General features: G+C 47.4%; 1 protein-coding gene across 2 annotated transcripts; it reads left to right on the forward strand.

The window, feature by feature from the left end:
• Positions 1–8,066: 8,066 nt before the first annotated feature.
• Stat6 (signal transducer and activator of transcription 6) lies at positions 8,067–22,464 on the forward strand. 2 transcript variants are annotated; one of them, XM_026398366.2, is made up of 22 exons: positions 8,067–8,366; positions 11,792–11,926; positions 12,570–12,708; positions 13,002–13,085; positions 13,514–13,652; positions 13,774–13,826; positions 14,016–14,164; positions 14,641–14,772; positions 14,905–15,093; positions 15,498–15,585; positions 15,733–15,855; positions 16,508–16,600; positions 16,900–17,106; positions 18,455–18,549; positions 18,645–18,781; positions 19,106–19,252; positions 19,466–19,529; positions 19,643–19,753; positions 19,926–20,018; positions 20,849–20,914; positions 21,010–21,138; positions 21,230–22,464. In XM_026398366.2, the coding sequence occupies exons 2-22, from the start codon at positions 11,811–11,813 to the stop codon at positions 21,417–21,419; spliced, it is 2,544 nt and encodes an 847-aa protein (XP_026254151.2). In that variant the 5' UTR covers positions 8,067–8,366; positions 11,792–11,810; the 3' UTR covers positions 21,420–22,464. The 2 variants fall into 2 exon arrangements, with proteins under 2 accessions (XP_026254151.2, XP_026254152.2); XM_026398367.2 differs by lacking the exons at positions 8,067–8,366; positions 11,792–11,926 and having other exon boundaries at positions 12,673–12,739; positions 21,230–22,463.
• The last annotated feature ends 39 nt before the right edge of the window (positions 22,465–22,503 follow it).

A 22,503-nucleotide genomic window follows, 5' to 3' on the forward strand; every position in this document is an offset into this window, starting at 1 on the left:
ACCACTATTGCACTATTTCCCGCCCCGCTTCTTGCACAAAACCCTGAGCCAACCTCAGTTCATGTTGTCCCTGCTTCTCTTTGCTTGTCTGAAACCTGGTTCTTCCCTGTGGACACTCTTCCTTTGAAGAGATCTCACTTATTTGCCCAAGTACACAAGAGGTTTGGTAGTGGAAGCATAGACAGTCTGCTCTGGGCCTATTGCTTATAGCCATTATAGCTTCACGGGGTCTCAGGGGGGAATGCATTTATTAGCAAGTAATAGAAGGTTCAGTTAGAGTAGACTGAACAATAAAGATTTCTAGAGCAGGCCAAGGCTGATTCATCAAGGGTTTTCCACGTCTTCACACTGACACTCTGTCTTCAGTGACTACTAGGATCTCCCCTCATATCTTCAATGTGGTTGCAGCTGTTCCAGTCCTCACAAGTGGGCCTGGCACTGAAATTTCCAGGAGTCCCCTAAATCCTATGGGCTGGGTTTGAGTCACTGGCCAGGCGAATGGAAATACACTGATTGGCTAGACCAATCAGATTCCTCTCCTGAATAGGTGGGAGAGAAAATCTGTACAAAGTCAGGACTTTACCTCAAGGGAGAAGGGCTTGACTGCTGATTAAGCACCATCAGTGCTTGCCTCAGTGGTCATAAAATCCTCTTCCTTTAAGGTCCAGCTACACTGCTTAAGGGCTGACGCCAGACTAACTGGATTTATCCCAGCTGCCTTACTTTGGCCTTGGGCAAGTTGCCTGGCTTTCCATGCCACCATTCCCTTGTCTGCTAAATGAGGGCTACCAGCACTATCCAGTAGAATTTTCTGTGATGATTGAAATGTCCCATGTCAGTGTATTATAGTAGCCACTAGCCTATGTGGCTATTGAGCATTTGAGATGTAGCTAGTGCATATGAGGACATACATTTTTAAGTTAAAATTAAATATTTACATGTGGTTAGTGCTACTGTAAAATGTACAGTGCTTCAACTTTTAGGCAGAAATTGAAGTAACACATAAAGCCCCATGTAACGTTAATTCTTATTGTTATGGCCATCTACTGAAGTCCTGGTGACCGGATCATTCTCCTCTCCTTGAAGACTTTGATAGGTCTTCTGCAAACCCAGATGGCTTTAATACTTACACAGTGACCTATAGTCCAGCCAGCACCTTGGTTTCTTGCCCTCCTCTCTTCCACTGACTCACCTCCACGATGCCATAGCTACTCACTCCCACATTCTGTCTCCTGCCCTCCTCCAGAAGAGCAGGACTGAGACCTCACGCCTGGTCTCCAACCACAACATCCTAGCCTCACACTCTTTCTATCTCTTGCCCCCAGGAAGCCTGCTCTTTATGTCTGTTGAAACTTCCAGCTCCTTGATTCCATTCTTGCCTTTCCCACTGGCCCCTCATTTCTTTACTTCTCTTTCTAACCAGTCTCTTCCGTAGGCTTCCCCTCAGCTCTTCAACCCAATGACCTCCTTTTGAACCAGTTTCAGACTTTCCTTTTCAGTGCATCCTCCACACTGCAGGTAGGGCGATAGCTGTAACTAAATGTCATCCTATTACTCAACTGCTAAATCCTCAACACTCCCCATTGCCAGCTACTACTTGTTCTCAGAAGGCACTAAGCTCCCACAGGTATCCATGCCTTTGCATGTCCTTGGCTTTCTTCCTGGTTCAACTTTTTCTTTGTTCTTTCTTCAAGATTCACTTCAGACTTTTACACTGTCGGTGGGATTGTAAATTAGTACAACCACTATGGAAATCAGCATGGAGGTTCCTCAAAAGAGTAGGAATGGAATGGAATAATGCAGCCACATCAGTGTTTATAGCAGCTCAATTCACAATAGCTAAATTGTGGAATCAACCTAAATGCCCTTCAACAGATGAATGGCTAAAGAAACTGTGATATATATATATATATATATATATATATATATATATATATATATATATATATATATATATATATGATGGAATATTACCCAGCATTAAAATTCACTGGATGTAAGTACTAGAAGGATTGGTTTTGTTTGTATGAAGCTATACCACTTCTCAATGTTCATTCTAAAGAATCAAAGTCAGCAATACATGCATATCCATGTTTATAGCAACACAATTCACAATAGCCAAGCTATAGAACCAGCCTAGGGATTAATGGATAAAGAAAATGTAGTGTGTGTGTGTGTGTGTGTGTGTGTGTGTGTGTATGTATAATGGAGTGTTATTCAGCCATAAAGAAGAATGAAAGGCACACTCAAACATTGCTGATGGGACTGCAAATTGGTGCAACCAATCTGAAAAGCGGTATGGAGATTCCTTAGAAAACTTGGAATGGAACCATCATTTGACTCAGCTATCCCACTCCATGGTCTATGCCCAAAGGACTTAAAATCAGCATACTATAGGATGCAGCCACATCAGTGTTTATAGCAGCTCAATTCACAATAGCTAAATTGTGGAATCAACCTAGATGCCCTTCAATAGATGAATGGCTAAAGAAACTGTGGTATATATACATGATGGAATATTACCCAGCATTAAAAGAGAATAAAATTATGGCATTTGCAGGTATATGGATGGAGGTGGAGAATATCATGCTAATCAAAGTAAGCCAATCCCAAAAAGCCAAAGCCCAAATGTTTTCTCTGATAAGTGGATGCTGATCCATAATGGGGAGGGGGCATGGGAAGAATGGAGGAAATTTGATTGGGCAAAGCTGGGGAGAGGAGAGGAGATGGGATATGGGGCAGGAAAGAATGTAGAATGCAATGGACATGTAACCCTAGGTACATGTATGGCTGAACTATGGTGCGATACTGTGTTCAACCAGAGAAATGAAAAGTTGAGAGGCATTTGTGTACAATGAATCAAAATGCATTCTGATGTCATACATACCTAATTAGAATTAAAAAAAAAATGAGGCTGGGCGCAGTGGTGTATGCTTATAATCCCAGGGGCTCCAGAGACTGAGGCAGGAGGATCACAAGTTCAAAAACAACCTCGGCAACTTATCGAGACTCTAAGCAACTTAGTTAAGATCCTGTCTCTAAATAAAATATATGAAAGGGCTGGGGATGTGGCTCAGTGATTATGTGCCTCTGGGTTCAATCCCTGGTATAAAAAAAATAAAGAAATTATGTCATTTTCAAAAAAATGAATAGAACTTGAGAACATTAAGCAAAATAAACCAAACTCAGAAAGTCAAAAGTTGTATGTTTTCTCTCATATGTGGGAGCTACAGAGGAAAAAGAAAAAGATGGAGGTGGATCTCACAAAAATAGAAGAGCAATCAGTAGAGTAGAAGAAAGGGAGGAGGAAAGGCAAAGGGAAATACTGGGGAATGATATTGACCAAATTATTTTGTTATTGTTCATATAATGTTTATGTACAAATATATAAAAACAAATCCCACCCCATTATGTATAATCATAATGCACCAGTAAAAAATACAGATAAAATGATCCAGTTCAGGCATTACTTCTTCCAGGAAGTCTTCCCTGGTCTCCCCCATACTCTGCCTAATTTAATGCCTCTACATGTACTTCCACGGCACCTTGTGCTTGTTGGAATTGCAGTCCTGATTATCCAGTAGTATCATTATCTGTTAACTACTTAACTTTGCCTCTCAGTTATAAGTTCCTAAAGACAGACACTCAACAAATGTTTGTTGAATTCACTGGATGTAGTACTAGAAGGATTGGTTTTGTTTGTATGATATCAGTTTTATTTTATTTTTTAAAGGTGGAATGGCTTTGAATGTATATATGTTGAGAGGATAGAGCTACAATAATCAAAGAGCAAGAGATCAGAGGTTTGGCAGATCAAGAGGTAATGAAGGGGCTGGGGATGTGGCTCAAGCGGTAGCGCGCTCGCCTGGCATGCGTGCGGCCCGGGTTCGATCCTCAGCACCACATACCAACAAAGATGTTGTGTCCGCCGAGAACTAAAAAATAAATACTAAAAATTCTCTCTCTCTCTCTCTCTCTCTCTCTCTCTCTCTCTCTCTCTCTCTCTCCTCTCTCACTCTCTCTTAAAAAAAAATTAAAAAAAAAATAAAGCCTCTGGTTCCATTTAAAAAAAAAAAAAAAAGAGGTAATGAATAGAAGCCTGATGCAGTGGCTCATTCCTGTAATCCCAGAGATTCAGGAGGCTGAGACAGTAGGATCACAATTTCAAAACTAGCCTCAACAACTTAGTGAGACCCCCATCTCAAAGTAAAAAATGAAAAGGGCTGGGGATGTGGCTCAGTGGTTAAGTGTCTCTAGGTTCAATCCTCAGTACAAAAAGAAAAAGGAAAAAAAAGAAAAAAGATAATAGAATAATTGCTTGGAGAGGCAGAAGGCAGAGCCCTTGAGCCCTGGTGGTGGAATATAACTCAGATAGAGAAAGGGATCCACTCCTTTGAGCCTGCGGGTGCTGATATGTGTGTCTATTTTAGGTGGCAGGCAGGAAAGTGGGGGAGTTTCCAACTAAAAGGCCCCTGTTTTCTCTAGTCTCAGTGGTGAATTGATATCAAGGTGGATGTAAATTTGGGCACAGTGGTGTAGACCTTGGAGATAGAGCTGACAAGGGGCCCTCAGCAACTTCCCATCTTCTGTGACCTCTTCCTGTAATCCCTTGATCCTCCACAGATGCCAGGCCATTACCCAGCGCTCCTGTATTGTCTGGTCTGTGAAATGTACTGAGCTCTAGCAATCAATGCATCAATAAGTTTAGTCCTTATAAAAGAAAGTTTGTGTAAAAAATTTAGCCCAGCTCCAGGAACATAGGACACACTCAGTAAATGGCAGCCCTGCTGTATTTACTAGCAAGGATACATGTTGTCTTTTCTAGCTGCCACATAGCTGTGTGTACAGTGTAGTGAGTCCCCATCCTCCTCCAGCTTATGTTCCCATTGAGGAAGAAAGATGTGCTCATAAAAATATTAAAATGCAATGCAGATCTGGGGTGTAGCTCCAAGGTAAAGCACCTGTCTAATATAGGTGAAGCCCTGGGTTCCATCCCCAGCGCCACAAAAATAAAAACAGTTGATTCCCCCCAAAAGAAACCCCCACAAAAATAAAAACAAAAAAGTAATGCATTAAAAGATGCTTTTTTAGAAAATTTAACCTTCACTAGAAAGTAGGTTTTACATTATGACCTAGAATTCAGGTACATATAAAATATGAAATAAGCTGGGTATGGTGGCCCAGACCTGTAATCCCTGCGACTCAGGGAGGCTGAGGCAGTAGGATGGAAGTCAGCATGGGCAACTTAGAGAGACTCTGTCTGAAAATAAAAAGGATTTGAGATGTAGCTTACTGGTAGAGTGCCCCTGGGCTCAATGCCTAGTACTGCAAAAAATAACATAAAATCTGAAACAAAAGCCTTACTAAACAACACTGACTCTTTTTTATATGGTGTCTTTTGATATTTTATATTCTATTTATATTCTATTTTACTTCACTTTTAAAAATGATGCTTAACAATCCCAGAAAACTAAAGCCCGAAAGTTCTGTCTCTGATATGTGGATGGTACATGGTGATATTGAGATAGGGTCTTTACAGAGGTAATCAAGTTAAAATGAGGTCATTATGTGGGTCCTAATCCAATATGGCTAGCATCCTAATAAAAAGGGAAGTTGGAGGCAGACTTGCATGTAAGAGAATACCAGGTGAACACGAAGGTGGCCATCTACAAGCCAAGGAGGAAAGCCTAGAATAGATTCTTTCTTCACAGCTCTCAGAGAGAACCAACCCTGACAATATCTTGATGTTGGACTTTTGTGCCTCCAGCACAGTGAGACAGATTTCTGTTTAAGCCACCCAGTTTGTGGTACACCCCTAGAAAACTAATACACTCACCAAATTGGTTTTGTGACTCACTATTGGGTTGCAAACTGTAGTTCACAGACCATAAAGTTCTCTTTTTCCTATGCTTTCTTTCATGCAATCTTTATAGTCACCTGATGGACCGCAGGGCCTGGTTGAGGATGAGGAAGGAGGTGCTCACGCTCAGAGTCAGAAGCTGAGCAAGTTGTGTGTGTGTCTCAGTGCTGACTTGTCATTAATGAAGGTCTCACTGACCCTGCAATTACACAAAGTGAAGATGACTGCTTCCTGAAATTCTGTACCCTGGATGCATCACTGCAGTTGAGGCCCTGTTGAAGTAGCTGTATTTATTGTCCCCATTTGAGAGGTTGACACACAGTTACAAAGCTCTGAGGTGGTATCAGACCCAAGTCAAATTTGCCTTTAAATTTTGGGTTCCTTCCATGACACAGTGTCCCCCAGTCATGCAATCATGAAAAAGAAAAATAGTAAATATTGTTTTCCTATCAGTACTTGCTCATCACCTTCCTACTCTCTAAAAGGAGCCAAAATTAGAGACTGCATTTATTCTTTCCCCTCTTCCTGCCCATCTTTAGGGACCTGGACCTCTTGAGACCCTCAGATGGCAAATCTCAACTTCAGCTACTGTCTGTGGATGTCTGCAGGCAAAGTAGGCATGTAAAGGTTATGTGTTGTGAGCACACATGTGCACACACCTCAATCCAAGCATTGCTTGCTAGACAATTCTCTGGATGGATTTCCTGCTTGCCTTCTTGACCTGTTGTCTCTCCTTTTTATTGCCTTGCAGACACAAGAAACACAAACATTCACACTTCCACTAAGGCTTTTTGTGGCAGTAATGTTTCCTCCAAATCAAGAGACCTTTATGTAGAATGTAGGCCCTTCTTTTTTCCTGGTTTATTCCAAGCCATAAAAATAATGCCTGGTGTTCACTATGTGTCAGGCATTGTTCTAAGCCTTCACATGTATCATTGCATTTCCTTCACACAATCTTATGGATTAAGACCCTTATTTGCTCCATTTAAAGGTAGTGAAAGTGAATCATAAACAGAGAATTGCCCAGGGTTGTGCAGTCAACAGTATTCATTGAACCCAAGCAGTTACTCTGCAGCTGGCTCCTACTCTCTGCTAACTGGTTTGATTCACGTGGCATGCAAAGATGTGCCTGTTCACATGGAGGTGAAGGGGAGGAATCAGCTCAGGCACCAGGGGGCAGCACAGGCCTAGCTTTGGCCCCTCAGCCCAGCCCTGTAGAAGGAGGAGGGAAGCAGAAAATTCCTCCCATCTCTTGCTGTGCCCTAGACACTAGGCGTTCCACATACCAGGGCTCTAAGTTTTAGGGTCTTAAAGGCTTCCTTGGGTCTCCTGTTCTTCTCCAGCTCCTTCCCCAGCAAAAAAAAAAAAAAAAAAAAAAAAATGCTGAACAAGCCACTAGTTATGATGACTCAGAAGCTGAGCAAGTTGTGTGTGTGTGTCTCAGTGCTAACTTGTGTGTGCCCGCCTGCACGTGTGAGGGTGTGTGGAGTTCTTGTGGCTGAGGAAGTTGTGCATGTGTGTGTTTGTTTCCGGGTGTGTCTCAGTGTTTGTACCAGAAATAGATAGGAACTTTGCCAAGGCTGCAGATTCCTATTCAAACTTGTCTCCTGGGAGCCTGCAGGCAGTCGGTACTGCTACCACTAGAATCTGAGAAGGGGTATCCAGTGAGGAGTAGCAAAGAAGGTCTTCAATATGAGGGACTCTTGGAGTCTTTCAGAATTCTGAGCTGAAGGCTCCCGTAAGCCACCTCCTCCCACTAGTGGTCACAGGGACCTCTAAGGCGTTGCCAGCTAGAAGGGAGGTGAACCTTGGCATTCCAGATGGCCTCAAGCTCCCCAGCTAGTTTTCAGGGTCCTCCACTGGAGGGAGCCCAGAGGGATTTGCTTTTTTGGAGAATGCCAGGGAGCCCAATCCCTCCGGGCCCCAAACTCTAGCCCTGAGAAAGTTTAGGTATGGAAGCCAGGCAGTTTGGGGTGGCATATTTCTGCTTGATATTATGTGATTTTTCTGGAGAAGCTGATTGTTTTTGAGGGGGATAGAGTAAGAGGGGATCAACTTCCCTTCCAGCCTGGTTCCAATACTGAGAGCCTCAGCCCTGCCCCACCTCCCTACTATGTGCTTCCCCACCCAGCAGAGGAGGCACACATGTTCACCCCACTTTCTTCCTCTTCCTCCTCCAGCCCACTTTCTCTTTGCTGTGTCGTCAGAGCTCCAGGGAGGGACCTGGGTAGACAGAGAAGCCGGAAACAGCAGGCTGGGGCAGCCACTGCTTGCACTGAAAAGGAAGGCCGAGTGAGGGGAGAGAGAGAGAGAGAGAGAGAGAGAGAGAGAGAGAGAGAGAGAGAGAGAGAGAGAGAGTTAGAGTTGTTGTTGTTTTCTTTTTGGTGGTAGTGGTGGAGGGGGTGCTAGGAGGGCCAGCCCTGAACTCACTGGACAGAGCTACAGACCCATGGGGCCTGGCAGTGCCCTCTGAGAGGGAGAAGACGGCAGAGGGGTGCCTGCCGAGGTGAGGGGATGCCTGCGAGCAAAGGAGGGGTGGGGGCTCTGACTTTGAGTATGGGGATGGATTAGTGGGGCCTCTTGGGATCCTCCCCTGGGCGGGGCGGATGGTCCCCTAGAAACTGTTTCGTCTAGTGTTAGTACCCCGTGGTACTAGGTTTTGGCAGTTTCCGACTCTCGGAATCTGGGTGGGTAGGGACCTCCGCATTCCCCTCTCCCATGGGTCACTTTCTAAACATTCCAACCTCTGCACTCCCAGGGGCATGGAAAGTCGGGGGCAGGGGGCGACTGGAGGAGGGCCTCTCTGTCCTCTGGGTGGGGGAAGTGGCTGCCCCTCCATAGGAGGTTGCTGCCAGAGGGCGGTGGGCCCTTGTCAAATCTCTATTCTGCCCCCTGCCGAAGGTTCCTGTTCAAGGGTGTGGCCGGACTCGGGTGGGAGGGGGGGCTGGTGAGTGAGCCCCAGATGTAGACCTCATGGTGCCCCAGAGGAGGAGGAATTTCCCCCTCAAAACCGCTCCACGCTTGGCTGCTGTAGACGCCGAGATTTCCCGGGGCGGCGTGGAGTTAACCCTCCTCGTGCTGATCAGGCTCCACCTCCCCGCGCCCCTCCTCCCACCCCGCCGCCACAGTCACACTCTAGGTAACTTAGAGCAGCTCGTCTGACTTTAGATCCTGTAGTCATACGGTCCGAGGAATCGCGTTTGGAGGGGGTTGAGGGGCCGGGGTTTAGGCCACCAAGCCCGCGGTTGAGGACGTTGGACGCTGGGCTTCCCCTCCGGGTTTGGGAGGAAACTCCGGCCCCGCCCCCTCGCCTCTTGCTCCTCCCCATCCGTGGCCCTGGAAGGGACTAAAGGTACCGCGGTCCTCTCCAGACCAAGCGACCTAGCCTTGGGTAGTGGTGGGGAGATATGTGGCTTCCTCATGTCTGGGGAGTGAGGAGGGCTGGAAATTTGAAACCTGGCCAAGCCAGGCGACTGGTCACTCAACAAGGGGATATAGAGGAAATGGGGCCTGCCTATGACCTGGGTATCTCCCCAGTCTCCAACAGGGTAGTGATAGGGGGTCAAAGGTCTGAAATCGAGGAATCAGCACCTTAGAGAGAGTGGAGGAAGAGAGAAGAAAGGAATGGAGTTCTCTCTTGAATTTGAAACAGACTGAACACAGTTCAGAATGTGCCTCCCCCAGAGGAGAGTTGATTAGAAAAAAGCCTGTTGGAAGACCCTGAGCAGGAGGGAGATTTCTGCTTTTCATAGAAAAGAGCTCAGGAGAGTAGGAACTGGGGGCAAGAGAAGCAAAGGGTCTTGGGGTGGGAATGTCCAGAGAAGGGTCCTCTGGTTTCCATCTATTTGGGAGGGCTGGGAGAGGTGAGAGGCTCAAAGTAACAGAAGGACTTGGTGTTGCTGGATTGGAGAGACCCAGGGAATTTCCATTCTATCCTCCCCCTCCTCTCTGGGAAAGTGACATTGTGAGAAACATGAACTGAGAGACCACTAGTCTACCCAGCCCTCCCTGCAACACCCGCACCCCTGAAATGGAGAGCAAGCCTCTTCTCTTCCCTGTCTCTTCCTTTCTCTCACTCTTTGTTGTTCTCCCTTCAGCTTTCTAGCCCTCTGATTTTCTCATTCCCTCTTTTAGTCTCCTCACCCCAGGCTGACTAATCCCAGTGTTTCTCCAGTCTTTCTCACCCTCTTTCTTCCATCTTTCTACTTTCCCTTTTTCTCCATCTCCTCAAACCTTCCCCACTCTTAGGATGATGGTATTTGGAGCTGGAAGGGATCATCACAGCACAATGTGGTAGTTAATCCCCACTCAGATTCATAGCTTGATTTCCAACTCACTTGCCAGGGGCTTTGGGCAAGTTAGAGAACCTCCTTGAGCCTTGGTTTCTTCATATATGAAAGAGGTATATAATTATATACCTTTAAATTTTTTTTGTGAGGGGGCTGGGGGTACAAACTCAGTGTTAGTGGTCTCATGCCTAGGATGCATGAGACCCTAGGCCCAATCTCCAGCATCACAAAACTACCCACAATATTGTACTGAGTGTAATGCCTTCTGAAGAGAAATTCATGATAAATAGTAGTTATTGACACTCTATTACTCTTCTCTTTGTCATCTAGCCCACTGGTTTTCAGAATACCTCATGGAGTCCTAGAATTTTGACAGGTTTTTCAAGGGATACCTTTGGGATTAAGAGGTTAAAAAGAGGGGAAGCAGACACAGTTACAGGCCCTCCACCCTTGGCTTCAACAAAACAACTCCGGTTTTATACCTTTAAGGGACAGTAGTTCCCCCTTATCCATGGTTTCACTTTCTACAGTTCAGTTATCCTCAGAAAAACCACACTCTGAAAATATTAAATGGACAATACCAGAAGAAAACAATTCATGTTTCAAATAACTTTTAGTTTGTTGGTATCTATTTTATTATTAGTTATTGTTGTTAATCTCTTCTTGTGCCTGATTTATAAACTAAATTTTATCATAGGTACATGTGTATAAAAAAATAGTAGATAATGTGATACAGCAATTTGTATACGGGGTAAAAGCGGGAGTTCATAATCCACTTGAATCATACCGTGTAATATGATGTATTAAGAACTATGTAATGTTATGAACGACCAATAAAAAAAAAAAAAAAAAAGAAAAAAAAAAAATAGTAGATATAGGGTTCAATACTATCTTCTGTTTCAGGTACTATCTGAGGTTTCAAGTATCCCTACAAAATCTTTGACTGTATTCCTCACAGTTAGAGGGGACTACCATATTGGGACTCCACAGATTAAAAACTAAAATCATCCACTACTTAAAAATTTGGAAGCAGTGATGTGGTGGCACATACCTGCAATCCTAGCAGCTCAGGAGGCTGAGGCAGGCGGATCACGAGTTCAAGGTCAGCTTCAGCAATTTAGCAAGACCCTAAGCAACTTAGCAAGACCCTGTCTCTAAATAAAATATTTTTTAAAAGGGCTGGGGGGATGTGGCTTAGTGGTTAAGTGCACTTGGGTTCAATCCCCAGTACCAAAAAAAAAAAAAGGAAAATGCTCCACTCATTCAGCTCTCAGATTTTGTGGATGAGAAGATCAAGGCCCCTAGACCAGATGATCCTTACCCACAGAACCAGAGCCAGGTCTAGAGCTGCAACCTAAATCCTCTGGCTTCTGTAGGGAGCTCTTGCCCTACTTCCCTGAGTTCCCTTGTTATCCCCTCTTGCTGCAGCTCAGCTCTTCTCACCTCTATCACCTGTGGCTACCGTTGAAGGTGCTGCCCCATCTCAGGCATTGACAATGGGCGCCCAGGGTTTGAAGATTAAACTCAAAGTGCCCATCAGTGGCTGTGGGCACACTGTCTCAGAAGGTAGTCTGTAAGAGGTCAGTAGCTACCCCACATTTCTTGGCCGTCTCCCAGAGTGGTTTTGTTTTTCTCTTCCAAGCACCCTCTAAACCCAGATCATGTCTCTGTGGGGTCTGGTCTCCAAGATGCCCCCAGAAAAACTGCAGCGGCTCTATGTTGATTTTCCCCAACATCTGCGGCATCTCTTGGCTGACTGGCTAGAGAACCAACCCTGGTGAGTGGCGCTGCCCATGTCCTCCTTTACCCATCTACCCTCTCTTTAGGTTCTGTCCCCTATCCATAGAATTAAAAACGTGGGACCCATTATTCCTTGTGTGGTGGCCTAGACTTAATGGGGACTCTGTACCTTTTTAAGATCAGATTATGCATGTTGACATGTGGACAACTCACCTCCTAGGAGGCAGAGTCAAAGCGGAGGGAGGTCAAGTTAAGCACAGTTTCACAGTTGTGTAATCCCAGCTACTCAAGAGGCTGAGGCAGGAAGGCAGGAGGATTGCAAGTTTGAGGCCAGTTTCAGCAACTTACCAAGACTCTGTCTCAAAAATGAATTAAAAATTAATTAAATAAAAGGACTGGAGATGTAGCTCAGTAGTACAGCACTTGTCTAGCATGTTGTGTGACCCTGGGTTCAATCCCTAGTGCTGAAAGAAAAAAAAAAAGAAGGATGGAGGTCAGGGCTGAGACAAAGGCACTTCTCATGATAGCTAGAATATTAGGGAACAAGAGTGACCACTGCTGATGACCTAGATGGAGTATAAGGAGAGGGAAAGGAACCACTGAACAGTTGATTGTGTGATGGAGGGTCAGGGACTGAGGAAGCCCTGGCTTAAGGTAGACTCATCCTGATCTTCCTGCAGGGAGTTCCTGGTCGGCTCTGATGCATTCTGCTGCAACATGGCCAGCGCCCTACTTTCAGCAACTGTCCAGCATCTGCAAGCCTCTGCAGGAGAGCAGGGAGAGGGGAGCACCATCTTACAACATATCAGCACCCTGGAGGTGGGACAGGAGGGCAAGGAACACAGTTGAGGTGGGGCCAAGACAGAGCTGAGCATTGAGCATTAGAAGAGATGCTTGGCTGGTGGAGGTTGTTGGAAGCAAAATGGTGTTCCTGTGGTTAGCTGTTAGGTAGCATGCAAATTTGATTTTAAAAGCATGCAAATGCACAAAACTTCTGGAGTCTATGCTTGTGCTACCTTGCAGTGTATGTATGAATGGGGGCCTGGGGATGGGAGGGGGAAGGGGATATGGGTCAGAGCCAAGCTAACTGCCCACCATCATGACTTCCATAGAGCATATATCAGAGGGATCCCCTGAAGCTGGTGTCCACTTTCCGACAAATACTTCAAGGGGAGAAAAAAGCTGTTATGGACCAGGTATTGTGATACTCCGTTACTACCCTAATTCATTTCCCTGGTGCTTTAGCATGAGCCAATAGAAACTAGAAAGAATTTGAAACTCAGGAAAGGCTTAGTATTCTAGGATTCTTAGTAGTCTTAATATTCAGGATGACCAAAGGGAATTCCTAGGTCATAATAAACCCCAAGCCAAGTTTAGGGAAGCTTCAAATGAGCGGTGGTTAGTAGTGAGGCCTAGAGAGGACAGAGCAAGTGGTAAGGAGCTGATTCTGCCAGGTGAAAGGTTTTATTCCAGGAGATCCAGGAGGTCAGAGGAACATCCAACTGGGAGAAGGGAATCAGAAAAGGAAGTGGTCTATCTCTTTTTCTGCAAAGCAGAGTGGAGGCTGGGCAGGGGAGGAATGGGCAGAGTGTCTCACCTCTTGTCATCTGTTCCTCTTGCACAGTTCCGCCACCTGCCAATGCCCTTCCACTGGAAACAGGAAGAACTTAAGTTTAATACAGCTCTGCGGAGGCTGCAGCACAGAGTAGGGGAGGCTCGCCTTCTCCGAGAAGCCCTGCAGCAGGGGACTGAGGCTGGCCAAGGTGGGGGCCAGCACTGGAGCTCTCAGGGGTTCTGGGAAGTTTGGGAGTGATCCTCTCTTGGACACCAGCCTTGATGAACCTCTGTTCTTTCTTCATCCCTGATTTTTGCCCCCTCCCTCAGTGCCTCTGCGCAGCTTGATTGAAACTGCCGCCAATGGGACTGGGCCAAGTGAGGTGAGTAACTGATAGAGAGGTGGAGATTAAACTCAAAAGTGCCCTGGAAGGGTGGAAGTCAGACCTCAGGGAAACACAGACTAAAGTGGGGGGAGGGAATGGCAGGGAGGTGAGAAAGAGAGCTCTGTTCCTAGGATCTGGGTGAGGAGGCCATGTGTGGCCCTGGCTCAGGCCCCTCCCTGCCCTTAGGCTGTAGCCACGCTACTGCAGGAGACTGTTGGGGAGCTGGAGGCTACCCAGACCCTGGTGTTGAAGAGGATCCAGATTTGGAAACGGCAGCAGCAGCTGGCAGGGAATGGTGCACCCTTTGAGGAGAGCCTGGCAGCACTACAGGAGAGGTTAGAGCAAGGCTGTAAGAGGAGCATGGTAGGGTGGTGCTTCTGTCCCTGGGGAGAATGCTCAAGTAGGGGAGGGCCGGAGGAGAGGGCCTTGATGTGGACAAGACTCAGAGAATCCAGTTCCAGAGGGCTGCACACAGTTGGTCAAGTTGCATCCTGCACAAGTGTGCTCAGTTGAGGGGTCACAAATAGCAGGTACTTTGCCTTACAGTATACTACATGCTAGGTACTGGAACCCTGGGAAAGAGGCAGCCAGTTTCCACAGGGCATCTAGGCACTAAGAATGAACATCCCTCCTAAAGCCAAGGCAGGCCTAAGAACCCCCTTCAGCCCAGGTGCCTTGTGGCCACTCCCACTGCCCACCCTACCCCTGTACATACAACATCCTGCTTTCTCCCTGGGTTTAGGGGAAGGGAGTCTGGGCCAGAGCAGACATCCTGAATCCTGTGCCCCCCTGACCACTATCCTGGCCCCAGGTGTGAGAGCCTGGTGGACATTTACTCCCAGTTACAGCAGGAGATAGGGGCTGCTGGTGGGGAGCTTGAGCCAAAGACCCGGGCATCACTGATTAACCGGCTGGATGAAGTCCTGCGAACACTTGTCACCAGGTATGCCCTATAAGATACCATTCTGGTCTAATGCAGATGCCATGGAGAAGGAAGTGGTGGTTAGAGTTGTGAGGAAGGTACCAGGAAGGAACCTCTTCCTAACTCCCCTTTTGTCCTCCTCACTCTCCCCAGCTCTTTCCTGGTGGAGAAGCAGCCCCCCCAGGTTCTGAAGACCCAGACCAAGTTCCAGGCTGGGGTTCGATTTCTGCTGGGTTTGCGGTTCCTTGGGGCCCCAGCCAAGCCTCCACTGGTCAGGGCTGACATGGTGACTGAGAAGCAGGCGAGAGAGCTGAGCATGCCCCAGGGGCCTGGAACTGGAGCGTAAGTGAGGATTGGATCTGGGGCTGGAGAGGGCCTGTTGGGGTGATGGAGGCAAAAGGAGCCAGGAGGCTGATACCACATAGAACAGGGAGATGAAGATGGAGGCCCTTGGGGTGTGGAGGCTCTGAATGGTTAAGGCAGAAGAAGGGGAGAGACCCATTCAATCTATGGGGTGGAGGCATCAGGATTTGGCCAAAATGGGGACGCCTTCCTTAGGAACCAAACTTAGCATATGTGAGCCCCTGGGTTGGATCACCAGTCTCCTTCCCCACTAAAAAATACCCAAGCAGGGACATGGAGATCTGTGGCCAATGACAGTGATAGTCCCCATCACTACCCATGGACTCGTCACCACCCCTAGCCCAGCTGGAATAAGCTTACTCATGTTCTGACCCCCCTGGCAGAGAGAGCACTGGGGAGATCATCAACAACACAGTCCCCCTGGAGAACAGCATTCCTGGGAACTGCTGCTCTGCACTGTTCAAAAACCTGGTGAGGAGCTCCAGAGCATGGGGTCGGGGTCCTCATACCTCATATGGGACTCTCCTTGGGGAGCATGTTGGGAGCCCCAGAGTACTGATCTCTGTTCTCACATTCTCACTCTCCTCTCTCTCATCCACTCTTCCCATGACTCCACAGCTACTGAAGAAAATCAAGCGGTGTGAGCGAAAGGGCACTGAATCTGTCACGGAGGAGAAATGTGCTGTGCTCTTCTCCACCAGCTTTGTGCTTGGCCCCAACAAACTCCCCATCCAGCTCCAGGTGAGATGTGGCCCCTGCCCCAATCCAGACTGGGATCTCAGTTCCCTCTCTGTGCCACACACCAAGACCTGGATCCTCACCCCGCCTGACTGCCTCATACCTCATGGGTCTCAGATTCATGCATACTGGGGCGAAGGTGAGTAAGGGAAAGCAAGACTGCAGCATACTCATCCAGGGAACATAGAGTGTAGCAGTTAACTGTGTGTGTGTGTGTGTGTGTGTGTGTGTGTGTGTGTGTGTGTGGTGCCGAGGAAGTGAACCCAGGGTCTCAGGATCTTGTGCATGTGAGGCAAGCACTCTACCAACTGAGTTCTATCCCCAGCCCTGTAGCAGTTAATTCTTACCAAGTACTTTATACACCAGGGCACTGTTTTAGTGGCCCTCTCACACATACACATTTGGTTTTCACGTTATAAGGTTATTACTATTATTAGCCTCATTTTACAGATAAGGACATTGGGACACAGAGAGATTTTGTAGTTTGCCCGGGTCATGCGCTATAAGTGTCAGGTGGGTATCTGAGCCTGAGAAGTTTGGCTCCCATAGTACTGACATACACCCACTTCTCTACAGTGAGAACTAACTGCCACAAGCTCTCTAACTGTGTCCTGAGGACACCACTAACTAGATATGTCTCTTCTAATCCCTTCAGGTCCTATCTCTGCCCCTGGTGGTCATTGTCCATGGCAATCAAGACAACAATGCCAAAGCCACCATCCTGTGGGACAATGCCTTCTCTGAGATGGTGAGGAGTGGAGGGCAGAGGCAGGGGTAGGAAGGGTTCTAACACAGGGTGTGTGGGCTGGTGGGTAGCAAGCATGTTCAAATGCATTTTACTTTAATTTTTCTTCTTATGAGCCTACTTTTTGGCTTCTAACAGTAACAACTGTTACTCTATAGCACCAGAAACTACTATTGGGAAAGTACCATGTTTGTGAGCCAGTTCAGGGGACAATACCAAGAGGTGCAGGTTGGGGAGGTGGGAAGAACGAAGGTCTCCTGAGGAACACTAATGATGATATCATCCTTGCTTCTCTCCTTCAGGACCGTGTGCCCTTTGTGGTGGCTGAGAGGGTACCCTGGGAGAAGATGTGTGAAACTCTGAACCTCAAGTTCATGGCTGAAGTGGGGACCAACCGGGGGCTACTCCCAGAGCACTTCCTCTTCCTTGCCCAGAAGATCTTCAATGACAATAGCCTTAGCATGGAGGCTTTCCAGCACCGTTCTGTGTCCTGGTCACAGTTTAACAAGGTTATTCTCCTGCTCTTTGACTCTCCCATCCTCAAGCTCTACATCCTCAGGGCATTCAAGGCCTCCCCACCCTCTGCTGAGGGACAGACTGCTAGATCATGGCCATCAGGAAGTCCTTTGTAGTGGTCCAGGCAGGAAAATCACTCACCCTGGTGGTCACCCCTAGGGTTGCGTTCTCAGGCATCCCTCAGGTTTTGGTCTGGGGCACTCTGTCCTTTCTCTTTACCAGTGACGTGCACCACTCACCCAAATTGTATATAAACAGGGCTCTGATTAAAAAATGATTTTGACCCACTGGGAAAATAGTTCCTATTGCAAAAGCTGGATGAAACTCCATAGGAACATGTATGCTAATAACCCTGCTATGTGTCCACTGTGCCAAGCATAATGTTTTACACTTTATGTATGTTATCTCACTTAATCCTCTCAACATTCCTTTAAAGTAGGTTCTATTTTTATTTCTATTTTACAGATAAGGAAGCTATGGTTAGAGAAGTTAACTAGTTTGTGTAGAGTCTCACAGCAGTGAGCTCCATGGCTACGATGGAGCTCTAGTTACTATATTTTACTGCCTCCAAAATGAGGTAGTTCAGGACTAGGTCAGTTAAAAGAACATGAGAAGAAGCAGATCTGGTGTCTTGGTTGACACCTAGCTGGGTAAACACAGCCATGTACTACTCCCTTTAAAACAAAACAAAAAGAGGAGCCAGGTACAGTGGTGCGCTCCTGTAATCCCAGCTACTTGGGAGGTTGAGGCAGGAGGATTGAATATTTGAAGCCAGTCTGGGCAACTTAGCAAGACCTTGTCTTGAAATAAAATAAAAGAGCTGAAACATAGCTCAATGACTGAGCACTTGCCTAGCACGCACAAGGCCCTGGGCTCAATTGCTATACTGTAATAAGTAAATAAATATTTTTTAAAAGGAGGAAAAAGAAGCCCACATGACATGCTAGTAAAAGGAGCATGGAAATTAAAGCCAGCAAGTCACTCATTTTCCTCTGAAGTCCATCTCTGCCATCCCTCAGTAGGGATGGAGATTAGTATGGGAGTTATAAGGGGCACCAGTACCACACTGCTTGAGCTTGAATCACAGCTCTCCCTCTCAACCGCTATGTGGGTGTGGACAAATCACTTGATCCTTCTGGACTTCCATTTCATTGTCTGTAAGATAGGATTGTTATAGTACCTTCCTCTATATTCTTGTAAAGAGCAAATAATATATGGAAAGGCTTGGAATGGTGCCTAACACAATGTAATCATGTCGAGAATGTCATTGATGGGCCTCCCTAACCAGGCTCCAGCTCTGCCCCCACCCCTGCTCACCCCAGCTCCCTCTCCCCCTCCCAGGAGATCCTGCTGGGCCGTGGCTTTACCTTTTGGCAGTGGTTCGATGGTGTTCTGGACCTCACCAAACGCTGTCTCCGAAGCTACTGGTCAGACCGGTGTGTATCTGCCCCAGGTGGTCTGAGCAACTATACCTCTGGCTCCCTCTCCACATCCAGTACCCACACCCTATCTTTTCCTTCATTCTGTCCAGGCTGATCATTGGCTTCATCAGCAAACAATATGTCACTAGCCTTCTTCTCAATGAGCCTGATGGAACCTTCCTCCTACGCTTCAGTGACTCAGAGATTGGGGGCATCACCATTGCCCATGTCATCCGGGGCCAGGATGGTGAGGTCACCCCAACCCTAGCTAGTCCTCTGCCTCTGTACCTATGCCCTCTGGGGTTTCTACTGGGAAGGAAATGTTTTGGCTTTCCTTGATGCCAACCTGATCTTCAGGAACTTCTTCCTTGGGTCCAACTTCTCTTCCTCCTCTGTGATCTTAATTTCTACCTCTTGCTGTGAGCTCATGGCAATGGAGACTAGTGGATTTCCCTCCCTGAGATCTAAGTTCACTCTCCCTTGCCTTGGTGGAATGAGAATGGGTCCTGTGCCAGGGGTAGGGAAGGGGGAGACTGGACAGAGGAAACCCAAGGTCTCATTCCTGTCATAGGTTCCCCACAGATAGAGAACATCCAACCGTTCTCTGCCAAAGACTTGTCCATTCGTTCACTGGGAGACCGAATCCGGGACCTTGCTCAGCTCAGAAACCTCTACCCCAAGAAACCCAAGGACGAGGCTTTCCGGAGCCACTATAAGCGTAAGCTGCAGCTGGCAGCATTGATGCCCTCTAGTTGCCCACCACTTCCCTGATCCCAGCCGCACCCTTCTCCCTGTCTGCTATATATCATCCCTAACTTCCCTTCCCCTTTTTAGCCCCACTTCTACCTGCCCATCAGTCTTCCCTGCTTTTCTACCGCCCTTTCTCCCTACCCCTGGAGCATTTATGACTATCCTTTCCTTCCCACAACAGCTGAACAGATGGGGAAGGATGGCAGGGGTTATGTCCCAGCTATCATCAAGATGACTGTAGAAAGGTTAGTGTGGGGCCATGGATGGTGGGTGGCAGCTAGGGGCTGGTACTGACCTGCAGGAAGGAGTGGCAGCCTCATGCCTTCATCAGTCACCTGTGACTTCCTCTCTCCTCCAGGGACCAGCCTATTCTCACTCCAGAGCCCCAGGTGACTACCATGGTGCCACCTTATGATCTTGGAATGCCCCCTGATTCTTCCATGAGCATGCAGCTTGGCCCAGATATGGTGTAAGGAACTGGATAAATGGGGAGGGATGTGGTCTGTGCAGATGGACCTTCAGCTTGGGTGGCTGGGAGAGTTGGTATGGGGGCTGAAACAGAGAATTTTCTCTCCCATGAAGGGAATTCCCCCTCCTAAGGTAGGGAGGGCTGACTTCAGGGATCTGTTTTCTTTCCCCAGGCCCCAGGTGTACCCCCCACACTCTCACTCCATCCCCTCGTATCAGAACCTCCCTACAGAAGAGTCGGTCAATGTGCTGCCGGCTTTCCAAGAGTAAGTTAGGATTTGGGGGGATGGAGTGGGGACAACATCCTACTGCAAGGTGTGGGCATTTGCCTCTACTAGAAAAGGCTATTTGTGGAAATGGGCAGCAAATGCTAACACCCTTTCTTCTCCTCTGTTTACTGATGGTGCTGGTGGGTAAGATCCCAATTGCCTGCTCTGCCACTTACTGACTGGAAATGAGACCTAACCTTCTGGCTATAAAGTGGGACATAATAATAAGAATAATGCCTCATGGGATTGTCGTGAAGGTTGAATGAGTTCATAATACATGTAGAGCTGAGCTTTATGCCCATATTATGGCAAGGACCATTTTAATATTTCCTCTTATGCATCTGAAATCTACTGTCACTTATTGGCTATTATTGATTGATGGAATGATTGAGGTGCTAGGGATAACCCAGGGCCTCAGGCATGCTAAGAACACACTTCATCACTAACTTATACCCCCAGCTGCTGTGTTGATTTTTACTTATTTTTACTTTACTTCAATCTTGAAATGCCCTAGACATTTTTCTTCCCCAAGTATTACTCAGGTGTACATTAGCTCTTCATTAAGATACAACATTGCGGGGATTTAAAACCACCCCAATTCAGAGTCCAAAGAAACATTAGAAATGGGCTAAGCCACCCCTATCTCTCACCCTATCACATTTTATAGGTGAGGAAACTGCTCAGAGTATAAAAATGGCCTGCTCATGGTCAAACACTCAGTGAGCAGCTAATTCAGAAGGCGGTGCTAGAGCTCACTTAGTGGTCTTGACTTTGCAATACCCTGCTTTTGTCTAGCCTTCTTTTCTTTGTTTCTTTTCTGCTTTTAGGCCACACCTGCACATGCCCCCCAGCCTGAGCCAGATGAGTCTGTCCTTTGACCAGCCTCACCCCCAGTGAGTGACAAAGCCCCTCCTGACCCCATGCTTCCCCTTTTTCCCTGAGTTCACTCCATTCCTTTCTTCTTATTTCCTTTTCTGGTTCCCTGCAGAGGCCTACTGCAGTGCCAGCCTCAAGAGCATGCTGTGTCTAGTCCTGAACCCCTACTCTGCCCAGATGTGACCATGGCAGAAGACAACTGTCTAAACCAGACAGTGGCAGGGTTCCCCCAAAGCACCTGGTGAGTGGCAGCCTGGGGCAGAAGCTGGGTGGGAGCAGGGGAGCGGGTGCTATGCCTATTCCACTGCTTCCCCTTTTCTTTTTTCTCGCAGGGTTGGTGAGGACATGTTCCCTCCCCTGCTGCCCCCCACTGAACAGGACCTCACCAAGCTTCTCCTGGAAGGTCAAGGAGAGGCAGGGGGAGGGTCCTTGGGAGCCCAGCCCCTCCTGCAGTCCACTCCTTACGGGCAGTCTGGGATCTCAATGTCCCACCTGGACTTGAGGGCTAACCCCAGTTGGTGATTCCAACCGGAGGAGGAGGAGCCCAGAGACAGCTCTTCTATTGTCTCCATGGACCTGCCTTGGATACCTGCTCATGCAGGTGCCTTCCATCTCCAGCCATTCCTCCATTAGGAGGAAAAGACTGCCTGGAGAATGCATGGTGGAGGGAGCCATTTGACTCCTTCCTTCCCACTGCACATCGCTGTCCCCCCTCTTCCAGCACTGAGAGACAAGCCCCAACACGCCTGCACCTGTAGAATACACACAGCTCTCTGGGGAGAATGGGGCTGGGAGGGATCAGAGATTAGGGCATAGAGGGCTTCTCTTACTCACTCTAAGCCAGGGCCAGGGGCATGTGCAGAAACAGATGTGCACACATTTGCACTAGAGGCCAGAGACTGAGGGCATGGGTCTGGGTCTCAACTTTGGGATCCTGTAGTAGTAACCCAGGAGACCCTTGGTGGGAAGAGAGGAGGGACCTGGACATGTGACTACTTATACGGATTTTGCTAGACTGAAAAATAAATTCCCCTGAATTCTTGCCTGTTAGGTTTTTGGTACACAGATGAGATTATATAGTACAGGAGCCAAACCTCTGCATGGCTGTGTGAAATTATGTGTACCCAGGACATGTTAACATACTATGACATGACATATATATTCATTACATGATCACATATAACTTGTGTCTATCTGCTTTTGCTTGTGTGACAACACAAATTTGGAAATATAAGACACTGATGAAGACACCAGGGAATATGCTGGCCTCTGGTATGCTAACCCAACATCATTTTAAGGTGACAGTGCCTGGGTGGGTCTGTGTGGCTGTGACATCTACATATAGGCTATAGCTTCAGTGTCTCCACACCCTCAATGTTGCCTGGAGCCAGAGGATGACAAGGACCCAGACCTTCCTGAGAGGAGCCCAGGCCTTGCTGAGTGGCTCTCCAGGGTGTTGGGGGCCATGCCCATTGCTTGTCTTCTATTTTCCCCATCCACTGCCCACTTCCCTCCACTGCCCCACCCCATGCCACCCTTTTTTCCCCTCTCAGGGGGTCATGGATCCTAAGCCATAAAATAAATTTTATTCCAAAATAACAAAATA

The sequence above is a fragment of the Urocitellus parryii genome, chromosome 5 (assembly GCF_045843805.1).
Source record: "Urocitellus parryii isolate mUroPar1 chromosome 5, mUroPar1.hap1, whole genome shotgun sequence".
Classification (NCBI taxonomy): Eukaryota; Metazoa; Chordata; class Mammalia; order Rodentia; family Sciuridae; genus Urocitellus; species Urocitellus parryii.

Excerpts from the sequence above, each read along its gene's own strand:
- Stat6 (XM_026398366.2), top strand. The coding sequence starts at position 11,811 with ATGTCTCTGTGGGGTCTGGTCTCCAAGATGCCCCCAGAAAAACTGCAG. Across the intron at positions 13,827-14,015 it reads ATGGGACTGGGCCAAGTGAG|GCTGTAGCCACGCTACTGCA; the intron begins GTGAGTAACTGA and ends CCCTGCCCTTAG. Across the intron at positions 19,754-19,925 it reads CAGCTTGGCCCAGATATGGT|GCCCCAGGTGTACCCCCCAC; the intron begins GTAAGGAACTGG and ends TTCTTTCCCCAG.